The sequence below is a fragment of the Manis pentadactyla genome, chromosome 13, assembly GCF_030020395.1.
Source record: "Manis pentadactyla isolate mManPen7 chromosome 13, mManPen7.hap1, whole genome shotgun sequence".
NCBI lineage: Eukaryota > Metazoa > Chordata > Mammalia > Pholidota > Manidae > Manis > Manis pentadactyla.
The window spans coordinates 46,646,735-46,659,126 of NC_080031.1; the positions used below are offsets into that span (position 1 = coordinate 46,646,735).

A 12,392-nucleotide genomic window follows, 5' to 3' on the forward strand; every position below is an offset into this window, starting at 1 on the left:
AGCCACATAGGCAGAAGTTCTGATGGCTCCTGCCAAAACTGGATTCTCAGGTCCACCAGCTCATCCTGGCTATAGGGGTGGGGCATGGAGGGCTCCACAACTTTGGGATCGGGTGGTTCATCCCCCTGAGGAGCCCGTGGTTGTTTCATTTTAATTTTTTTAAATTACAGCCCTGTGGGCCTTTAGTACCAAAGAGGCTGGTGCCTAGGGCAGTGGCCTCGGCAGCAGATGGCCCTCAGCCCTGCCTCCTCATCTTCTCCCCTGCTCCACCTTCCACCATCTCCGGGGATGAAGGCACTGCTCTTTCCTCCCCCTCCCCACAGCCTCCTGCAATGCAGCTTCTCCTGCTGCCTCTCACCTAGTTGCTGCTAAAGCAGGAGTGCAATGCATTTTCTCAGTAACTGTCTCTCTTCCTTAAGGGCATCCCCTAGGTCATCGCCCAGCTCCTCCAAGTGATTGCAAAGTGTGTCCCTCTCCTCATAACCCTCTCTTTCGCTTTGATAGCTATCTTTCTCCTGTATAACCCTCTCTCTCTCCTTGATAACCTTTTCCACTATCTCGAGGAAAAGAGACCCTATAAAGCCCGCTGCTACATGGCAACTCAGGGCCTCTAAGCAGTCATCCATCTCATGGAGGGCTAATTCTGCAGCTTCCGGTGTCTCCACCCTTCCCCAGTTCTGCAGAAGGCCTCACCCTCTAGGAGGTGCTTTACCCTAGACCAATTCCCAACTAGGGGCTTCCAAATGGTGGCACCACAGGTAAGGGGCTCCTGGATGAAGCTGCACCCTCTGCTGCTGCAGTCACTGAGGCCTCCACACCATCCACAGGGGGGTTCCAGGCATCTCCCCACTTTCTCTAGGGGCAGCCCACCCAAAGGTCACACCCATGAAGACAGATTTTAGGTTCAGAGGTCCTGCCGACTACCATCAGATGTAACTCTGGGAGGGGAAATCCCTTGGCAAATAAATGCCTTTGAACCCAAAATCAGTCAAACGGAGAAATAGAGTTTAAAACCCATTTACTGCTTACAAGGAGTCATCCTGTGTGTGTCTCTCTCCTGCTGCAGCAGAAGCAAGTGAATACTCCCTGCAACCTCTCTGGTCCAGATAAGCCCTAGCTGGCCCATATAATTACCCACTGACATAGAGATGGACTAGTTCTCTCCACCCCTTGGAAACACCTGCTGATATGGAGATGTACTAAAGCCAGGCAACAGTACCTGGAAATATTGCAGTTTTACCCACACCCACCTTGGTGGGCAGAAAGAATTGTGGGAAAGAGCATATGCAGTAATAATTACTTACATCATTGCCAGCCTGTCAATCAACACTTATTTGCATAACACTACCCCTCCTAAAAACCCCTCGAAAACCCAATAAAAAGGAATTCTCCTTGAATATTCTGAGCCTGTCTGACATTAGGTCTGACCTGCTCCATTAGAGCATAAGAAACTTGCTTGCTTTCTTAACTTTCTTGACTTTGGTTTCACTTCCACTTTACCTGACTTCCCTGTGGCTTTGAACCCAGTTCCTTCTTAACAGTTTTATTTTTTCTTAAGCATGGGCAAAAAGGGAGTTTGGGATCATCCAACTGTGTCCTTGAAGTGTTAGAAACTATGTGTTTTGATCAAATATTGATAGGTCATGTTAAGAAGAGGGCTCAACAGGAGGCTGGACAGCTTTTGGTCAGGAAGAGTGTATTTGTTAGACCCACTCTTGTTTAATGAAAGAGAAGACATTCTTCTTTTTTCTGATTAATATAAATCCATCTTATTCAATTACCTTTTGAATACTAATGACCAGCTAAACTAATCTGAGACTTGGTACTGGAGGGAATTACAGGTTGGTGTGAATGATCAGGCATTAATGGCTGGCGTCTCTGGAAACAAAACTAAATGCAATTATTGTTTGCAGTAGACTGTAGAACAAGTTTACTAGTCCAGAGGACAGACTTCTTGACATAAAGTTCTGTGGCTGTACATAATAGAGTAAGGATGGTAATGTCAATCTGATATTTCCTGTTTATATGTTGAATGTTTGTGCAAATGGTGGAAATATATGTGTTATAATTTTTGTTATTTTCTATAGCAGATCACTGATTGAAGTTGTGAAATATCTAAAAGACTTTCTGAGTGGTCCATCTAGGAGCAGCTCCAGTAACAAAGTCCACTTATAAATGATTTGTAATTATGATGAATTATTTGGAGTTTATACCAATTTGAATAATGTTCAGGTTTAATGTGCAGTTTTTTTTCAGATGCTAGGGAAAAGGAAGATACAGTGCAGCCTGAGTTCCAGAAAGGGTACGAGCATTCAGGCTTTAGTTCAAACTGTTGATAAATCATGGAGGATGGAGAAAACCTGGTAATATCAACTTTGAGAGTAGTGGCCAGATATTAAAGGAAATTATAATTGTGTGTTTGGTAAGGGGTGGCAAATTATTCATGGTAACAGTGTTCTGTTAAACTACAGAAGGATAAGCTCTCAAAGACAATGAACAGGGCTAAAATGTGATACCATACAAATGAGTGTTGTGTTTTTTCATTGCATCATAAAAAAAATTATCTCCACTCACACCCATTTTGATTAAAAATAATCAGTGTAATCAGTGTTAGAATAATCTTATTACAAATACATAGTTTCATTGAATGTGGCCTGAATGTTTACATAACTTCAAGAAGAATGGTATTTGTAACTGGGACGTTGAAAAGATGGCTGAGTAGGATGGCCAGGAAAATACCTCCTGCCAAGTCCACACCGCTGAAGCAGCTACAGCCAGTACAGCTAACCTTGCAAAACGACATGAAGAGTGCAAAGCAGACCATTTACAGCTGCTGAAGATGAGAGGAATACGTTGAGAGGGTAAAGGGGGAAAGCCACGTTCCTCAGGGTCAGCCCTTTCCCCTCTCCAGCCCATAAGTGGGAGGGACAGGAACAGACTAGTTAAGGGGTAAATGCTCCGGATTCTAGCACTCCTGGCCCTGGAGACCTACTCCAGGAATTGGCATCCACACTGCACTGGGTTTGGTGATGAACAGGGCTGGACACCCAGGAAAGCTGAGCACAGGAAAGCTGAGTACCCTCTGTTAGTCCCGCTGTGACCCAGCACAGAGGTGGTATTTTGAAATATTTACCAAGAGTGGGAAGTCTGCCAGGAGGACAGGGGTTGGAAAGAGCTCTCTCTGGAGGAGAAAGGGCCAACAGACAATATTTTCCCAGAACTTTCTAGACCCAACTGGTCTGCACTTGTGGAAGCCAGCTCCAAAATGCTCCATGCCCTCCACTGGCAGATCGTCCCCATGGGTGCATCCCCTGCGTCCCTACCCCACTGGGCATGCACAGACCAGCAGGGCTCCAAGTGGCTGACAGAAAGGAAGAGCGTGAACTACATTTTCCCAGCCCTTGAGACCCTTCCTAAGAAGTAGGATGACAAGGAGAATACCAGGTGCATGCAGGAGCCATCTTTAAACTCTCCATCTGGCCCGCTGGCTCAACCCCAGTGGCCCACAGTGTGCCCACCCTGCCCATCACACTTGGCCAAGCAGTGAATCTTATTTGAAAAGGTGTGTATCTCCAGTTTTTTATCACTGCATTATTTACAATAGACAAGGTATGAAAGCAACAAAAGTGTCCATAAATAGATGACTGGGTAAAGAAGATGTGGTACATATACACAATTGAACACTGGTCAGCCATAAAAAAGAAATCCTGCCATTTGTAACCACATGGATAGACCTAGAGGGTATTGTTCTAAGTAAAATAAGCCTTGAAGAGCAAGATAAATACCAAATTTCACTTATATATGGAATCTTAAAACAAAAATTGAACAAAAGAGCAGTAGACTCATAGACACTGAGAAGTGACTGGTGGTTACCATGGGGGAGGTGTTGGGGTGGGTAGGAGATATCAGTGAAGGGGTAAAGAGGCACATAATCTCACTCATAATATAAATTTACCACAGGGATGAAAGTACAGCATAGATAATATAGTCAATAATTCTGTAACACTTTCTATGTTGACAGTAATTACACTAGTTGGGGTGAGGATTTAATACTGTGCATAACTATTGAATCACTGTGTTGTATACTTAAAGGCAATACAATATTGTATATGAACTGTACTTCAACAAAAATATTTCAACAACAACCAAAAAGAAGATGTGGTACATATATATATATATATATACACAGTGTAATATTATTCAGTTTTAAGAAAGAAAGCAATCCTGCCATTTGTGATAAACTTGGTAGAATTAGATGATATTATGCTAAGTGAAATAAGTAAGTCAGGTGAAGAAAGAAAGCTACCATATGATGTAATTTATATAGATGGAATCCAGAAACAAAATAAAATGAACAAGATAGCAATAGACTCATAGACACTGAGAAGTGACTGATGGTTACCATGGGGGAGCTTTGTGGTGGGTGGTGGTGTGGGTCAAGGGGTTAAAGCGGCACAAAATCTCAATAATATAAGTTTGGTCACAAGGATGGAAGTACAGCATGGAGAATACAGTCAATGGTTCTGTAACATATTTCTGTGTCGGCAGTAACTGGACTAATTTGGGTGAGGATTTAATAATTCACCATTGAATCACTGTGGTGTATACTTGAAACCAGTGTGATATTACATATTAACTACACTTCAATGATAAAAAAATAAATGAACATAACAAACAGTGGGTTTGGGAAATCTGGATATCCATGTGCAAAAGAATGAAACTGTACCCTTATCTCAAATCATAAACAAAAATCAACTCAAAATATACTAAAGCCTTAAATGTAAACATAGAAAGGAATTGGATTCAGGGCCATGGGGATTATCTGTGCATCCATGTTCATTGCATCATTACTCCCAGCGGTGAAGTTATGGAAACATCCTAAGTGCTCTTGAGCAGATGAAGAAAACAGAATCATATTCAATTTTAGAAATGAAAATATAACAAAATACTTCCATTTACAACAGCATGGGTGGGGCTGGAGAACTTTATACTAAGAGAAAAAGAGCAAGACAAATAGAGATACTGCATAAATTCATGAATAAGCGGACCTCAAAGTCAGACTCATAAGCAGCAAGTGGGATGGGGGTTGCCCGGAGCCGAGGAAGGGGGAAATGGGGTAATATCTGTCAAAGGGTACCAAGCTGCAGTCAAGCAAGTGGAGTAAGTTATCGAAATCTGACATACAGCATTATGACAATAGTAAGCAATACTGTGATGTAAACCTGAATCTTGTCTGAAAGAACTGGTGTTAAAATTAAACCTTTTCAACATAGACACACAAATGGTAACTACGTAGAGGTGACAGGTTAACCAGCCAGTTGTGGTGATGAAGCCACAATGTACCAAAAACAGCAATATCAACACTGATAAAAAGATTTGATGTCAAAAACCAAGTTGTAAAAATTACATAACATTTTTACATATCAATGTTATGTCAATAAAGCTACTAAAAAGTGACATGCTGTTAACTGTAACAATATAAACCTGGAATAGTTATATTAATAACAGACTAAATTATTAATGAATATCTGATTTCAAAGAAAGAAAATTAGCAGGGAAAATGGGGGCATTACATAATAATATTAAATATAAAGGTTAACTCACTTCTCAATGTAATTGGCAGTTGGCACAGTTGATTCCATTTTCCTTCTTTAAAGGTTTTTTTCCTCCAGTGTCTGAAATATTATTTCTTACCTCATTAGACCTGACCTCTTGTTTCATTTGCTTCCCTTCTATGCCAAATGTTCCAATTTATGAACTGATAGTGTATTTTTATTGCTACAAAAATAACCACATAATTTTTGCATGAAATTTTTTTTTTGCCTTCTTAGAACTAATATGCCAAAACTTGGGTATTCTTTTTTTCCACCTTCCAAAATTGTATTGCTGTTCTCTTCTCTTTCAAAATCTTGGTTGTGTAATTATGGATTTAATTTAATAGTTCCCATATTAAGCAGTAAACACCCAGATCTAAACAATATATGAAAATGCCTTTAAAAATGTTTCTACTTACACTTACTTTTGAATGACAATTTACCTGAATTTAAAATTCAGGATTGATAGATTTATTCTCTCAGCATCGTTTTAAAGCCTTCCTCTTTGTTTCACAGTACATTGCTTATTTCCAAAGGCTTGGAGATTGTCCTAAAATGTTAATTTTTTATGGCATTGAAGCCTACGTTCGTACCATTATTTTATGATGACACAGTATGTGTAATTTCAGTTACTTTTAATGTTAAATTTCAGGCTCAGTTCATTGTGCTATAGTTCCAGGAGCACTCTTCCATGTTTTAGTTCCATTAGAAAAGTAATCTTATTTTATAATCTGGGATATGGTCTGTCAATGAATGTTTATGGGTGTTTAAGAGTTATTTTCTGTTGTCTTTGGGTAGAATCTTCTACCTATATTATTCTCTCAGCCTGCATAATGGAAGGCTTACTTTCATTTATTTATTTTAATTCAGAGTTGGTTTTCTCTCTTTTGAGTCTTTCAGTATGAAAACATAAGTGCAATATGCAAAAGGCTCTTTAGGGCACATTGCAAACTAAGACTATGCCTGAAATAGCAATGATAATAATTAACACTTCATTTGTAGAGCAGCTTTAATCCTTAATTTGCATCTTGTGGCTATTAAAGTTCCTCACTATGAGGACAGTGATGGAGGGCATCTCAAGAGCATCATTTTACACAGGTAACAGGACTGACAGCCAGTGGCACACTATTGGAAAAGGAAACGTTTAAAAATGGAAAAAGTGCACTAAATAATAAAAGTTATATCAAAAGAATTACATGAGTTCTGGGAGGATAAAAAGAGAGAAGTGTGATGTAGTGAAAAGAAAAAAAGAAAAAAATTAAGCATGCAGATACCACTTAATCAGATGACTCATAATAACCAGTTATTTCTGCAATTCTTCCTTCTCTGCTGTTTTCTTCATCCCCCACAGAAACACGCACTACGTACAACTGCTTAGAGAAGGAACTCCTGTTTATCCCAAGGCTTCACTAATGAACGTGGTCCTACTTCCCACCTTCAGCTGATTCCCTCTTATCCTTAGTCCATGTGACTGGCATGCACACTATTCCCCAACACCCACTCCTGTTCCACATTTGGAGATGCAGGACATATTCAAAACCCTGCCTGCCTGAAGTTAGATCTGGCCCCCTGACTTGCTGAGACCCAGCAGGCATGAGAGGAGGTAACACGCATTACCTCCAGGAGGACACATCTAGCTCTCAGGGCTGGTCCCTCCGGCCTGTCATCTCTGCCATGGGAGTAGGAATGTAGACACGCTAAGGACAAAGCCACTTGGAATGCGAAACCCACAAGGACAGGGCACTGCCCCAGAGTCACACGCTACCACTCTGACTTCAAATGTGCAAGACATAAACGCAGGCTGTTGGTTAAGGCACTGATAGTCTGCTGCGACTACCTCGGTGTCCTCATATGTATTCTGGTGGAAATGTCATTAGGACCCTTACAAGGTTCTTGTTTAAGTAGTAATACCTCCAGCCTCCAGCTCTAAGCAGCATGCCTTCCATGCATGTTGCCCTGAGCATCACTCACAGAGCTCTATCCGCACTCTTGATAATGATGTGTGACACCCCCCCTCCCTGAAAAAGCTTGTGACAAATCAGAGAACAGACATGTGTTGCAAACTGTGTGGTGTCATTGCTATTTCTGACAGTATAAGGGTCTGGACAATTTCAAGAATCTCATTGGACATTTCCTTCTCAATTTACTGTGCTATAGTTTCAGGAACAATCTTTCATGTCTTAGTTCCATTAGAATAAGTTCACTTGGGTTTGGGCAGAGTTGTATTTGTGCAATAGCATAACAAAGCAGACAACAGATTCACTGATGCACTTTGCATTTTTGTACTTAATTTGCATAATTTTTAAATGACCCTCATTTTAGGTGGTTACAAAAATATATTTGAATAAGAAATTATTTGTAGTTGAGTAAATGTGTGATAATCAAATGTGGATAATGGTAAATTTATTTGCAGTCAAATGGAGGTTAAGTTAGCATGAATTACAACCAGAGACCTAGGCATCTCATGAAATGGAGCTCCACACCACTCTTGTACTCATATGCCTTTGAGGCAACTCACTATCATGGATTCATTTCCTTGCAATTCCAAATGAAGAATGTATCAGAATATGTCCAACTAGAATTTCTGGCTTATGCCCAAGATGTCACATATAGTGAAATGAAAAAGAAAATATTTCATATGTGTTAGGAAACTAGGGAAACTCTACGGATATTTCTTTCCATGCATACTTGTACAAAAGAAAACATAATATACATTTCTACATATATTTTTTAATTAAAAAATGAATAATAGATAATGTTTTGGTTTTTAAAACAGGACTTTTGACATCATGGTGCTTATGTTGCTTAAGGAATAATAATACATGTTCTTCAAAAATTAACTCAGCAGATAGTATTCCCACCTGGGAAAATAAATTTTGAATTCTTGTTAGTTGACCGAAACTGACATTGCATTTGTAGATTTCTTTTTTAACAAAATAACATGCAAAATTACAGGAATGAAGAATAAGCCAGAAATTACTGCCTTTAAACTGAAATCAACCCATTTTTTTTGTTATCACTAATCACAATTACATGAAGATCATTTTGTTTACTAGGCTCCCCCCTTCACCAAGTCCCCCACACAAACCCCATTATAGTCACTGTCTATCAGCGTAGTAAGATGCTGTAGAATCACTACTTGTCTTCTCTGTGTTGTACAGCCCTCCCCATGCCCCCCCAACATTATAAATGCTAATCATAAGGTCCTGTTTCTTCCCACCCTCTTATCCCTCACTCCCGACCCATCCTCCCCAGTCCCTTTCCCTTTGGTAACTGTTAGTCCATTCTTGGGTTCTGTGATTCTGCTGCTGTTTTGTTCCTTCAGTTTTCCTTTGTTCTTATACTCCACATATGAGTGAAATCATTTGGTACTTGTCTTTCTCTGCCTGGCTTATTTCACTGAGCATAATACCCTCTAGCTCCATCCATGTTGTTGCAAATGGTAGGATTTGTTTTCTTCTTATGGCTGAATAATATTCCATTCTGTGTATGTACCACATCTTCTTTATCCATTCATCTACTGATGGACATCTTGGCTATTGTAAATAGTGCAGTGATAAACATAGGGGTGCATCTGTCTTTTTCAAACTGGGCTGCTGCATTCTTAGGGTAAATTCCTAGAAGTGAAATTCCTGGGTCAAATGTATTTCTATTTTGAGCTTCTTGAGGTACCTTCATACTGCTTTCTACAATGGTTGAACTAATTTACATTCCCACTAGCAGCATAGGAGAGTTCCCCTTTCTCCACAACTTCGCCAGCATTTGTTGTTGTTTGTCTTTTGGATGGTGGCGGTCCTTACTGGTGTGAGGTGATATCTCATTGTGTTTTTAATTTGCATTTCTCTGATGACTAGTGGTGTGGAGCATCCTTTCATGCGTCTGTTGGCCTCAACCCTTTTAAGTGACAGTTCAAAACTCTCAAATGGAGAGAGTGTGAATATCATGATTTTCAATACCACTTCTGGTTCAAAAGGTTTCAAAAGGCCAACTTCTATTTTTTGTTGTGTCGATCGTCTTGCTCCGAAGTCTTTGCAGGGTACCCTTCACCTCTTTGTTCCTCAGGGTGTAGATGAGAGGGTTTAACAAAGGTGTGACCACAGTGTAGAAGAAGGTGAAGAACTTGCCATTTTTTGAAGCAAAGTCATTTTTAGGGTCTGTGTACACCGTAACAATTGTCCCATAAAATATAATGACCATGGTGAGGTGGGAGGAGCAGGTGGCAATGGCCTTCTGCCTTCCCTCCTCAGACTGGATTTTCCCCAGGGCTTGAGCTGTGTAGATGTAAGAAGTCAGAATCAACCCCAGTGTTACGATGGTGAAGAGAACAGCAGAGATGGTCATCTGCCACTCATTAGCAGAGGTGTCTCCACATGGCAGGTGCAGGAAGGCAGGAATCTCACAAAGAATGTCATCCAGGCAGTGGTGGGCACAGTAAAGTGGCTGGAATGTGATGGGAGTTTGGACCACAGATAACATCAGACCTGACAGCCAGGCCACGACCACCAGCTTCCAACAAAACTGCTGATGCATGATGACGGTGTAGCGCAGGGGCCGGCAGATAGCGACGTAGCAGTCGAAGGCCATCACCACCAACATGACATCCTCTGTGGGACTGAGACAGAGCAACACACACAGTTGGATGACACAGCCTGTGTAGGTGATGCTCTTGTCTGGCCCCCACAGGTTGGACAACATCTGGGGCACAGCAGCTGTGGTGTAGCAGAGATCCAGGAAGGAGAGATTGCTGAGGAAGAAGTACATGGGGGTGTGGAGACGTGGGTCCATGCAGGAAAGCATGATGATGGTCAGGTTGGAGAGGACGATCATGGTGTATAAGAGGATCACAGCCCAGAAGAGAGCGATTTCCAGATCAGGCCGTTTGGAGAAACCAAGGGGGATGAAGCCCTCTGGGAAGCTCTTGTTTGCCATCAGTGGTGCTCTTAGCACTGGGATTTGGATGTAATTGTATGTAAGGTTTGTAAATAAGTTCTGTGGAAAGGGTACACTGCCATGTGTTTAGAGAATGAAAGCGTTTGTTTTCCAGGGGTTCTTGGGACATTAGGCATTGGACTTTCCCCCTGACATTAGAAAAATGTGATACAAATCTTTTCCACAATGTTGTATTTCCTATAAAAGAGGTTTTCATGAGATACTACAATGGGGATTTATCTCTATAATATAATCCAATACTTTTATAATTAACACAGATCTAATGCATGTTCCTCTACAATTGTCTTTTTGTAGTCTTTATGTATCTCTAATATGCTTGGAATTAAGTGTTAAACACAAAGTAGTGTCTTTCAAATAAGTAGTCTACAGATATATATATCAGGTTTTAATTTCCAATGTTTGCTGATGTTAAAAGAAACATGTGAAATGGAGACTATCCCAGAAAGAAACCTGTCTGCTCTAAATATAGAGTCTAAATTTTGATACCCTAAGCATAAATCATTCTCTGAGTCTAAAGAACCACCTTCGAATAGGAGACATGTGAATTTTTAAATAAGACTAACCTAGGGCAGATACCTGGTACTTCTACCTCAGCTAAATTAAAGTACTAAGTAAGCAAATTTAAAATCCCAAGGTACTATTCTTTTCTTGGAAATGGTAATAACTCCCACTTCAGAAAATTCATCTCCAGGTGAGTGGAAATAAATGTATAATAGTCCTTGCTACTTTTCAGGAAATAAACACTTCACATCATAAAACTAGTAGAATGTAAAACACTATAATTTCTGTCTAATTATCATCTAATAAATATCTCATTTTCCTTTAATAAACAATTGGGAATATAAGATGAATATTTTAAAAATAATAATTAAAGAGTAGATATAGATCAAAGAGACAAAATTATGAAATCTGATTAGTTCAAAGTTCTGCATCATAGGAAGGGTGGGAAGATTTTGCATTGCCATTACCTACATAATTCTGACCTATGGAACACAATTTTTGGGAAAATAATGCTGGAATATTAATTATAATATTAATAATAATAATACTAATATGGCATTATTTCCAAGAACTGTAGAATAGTCCATAGGAAATCCAACATCATTTCATGTTAAAACTTTCAACAAAATGGTTATAGGGGAACATATTTCAACAAGGCCATATATGAAAAACCCTGACATCATACACAATACTGAAAATCTGAAGAACTTCCCTCTAAGATCAGGAAGAAGACAGGGATGCAACTTTCACCACTTTTATTCAACATAGTTCTGGAAGTCCTAGCCATGGAAAACAAGAAACAGGGATAAAAAGCATCCAAACTGGTAAGGAAGAATTAAAATTGTTACCATTTGCATATGATGTGATACTATAAATACAAAACATGAAATTTACCAAAAAGCTATGACAACAATTGGATTCACTAAAGGTGCAGGGTACAAAGTCAATATAGAGAAATCTGTTGCATTCCTATGTACTAATAATGAACTAGCACAAAAAGAATCAAAATTCAATTTCATTTACAGCTGCATCAAAAAGAAGAAAATACCAATTAATAAATCTCACCAAGGAGGTGAAGACCCATGAAAACTATAAGACACTGATGAAAGACATAGAATAAGACATAAATACACGGCCATCTATTCCATGCTCATGAATAGGAAGGATTAATATTGTCAGAATGCCCATACTGTTCAAACAATTTAGAGATTCAATGCAATCCCTGTCAAAATATCAATGGCAGTTTTCAAAGAACTGGCACAAATACTCCTGGAAATTATATAGATCCACAAAACACCCAGAATAGTCAAAGCAATCTTGAGAAGCTGAGCAAAGTTGGGGTATTAC

General features: G+C 39.7%; 1 protein-coding gene across 1 annotated transcript; it reads right to left on the reverse strand.

The window, feature by feature from the left end:
• Positions 1-9,560: 9,560 nt before the first annotated feature.
• On the reverse strand, positions 9,561-10,523 carry LOC118926138 (olfactory receptor 2H1-like). Its single transcript, XM_057490441.1, has one exon. It carries the CDS (start codon positions 10,521-10,523, stop codon positions 9,561-9,563), a length of 963 nt encoding a protein of 320 aa, XP_057346424.1.
• Between the last annotated feature and the right edge of the window lie 1,869 nt (positions 10,524-12,392).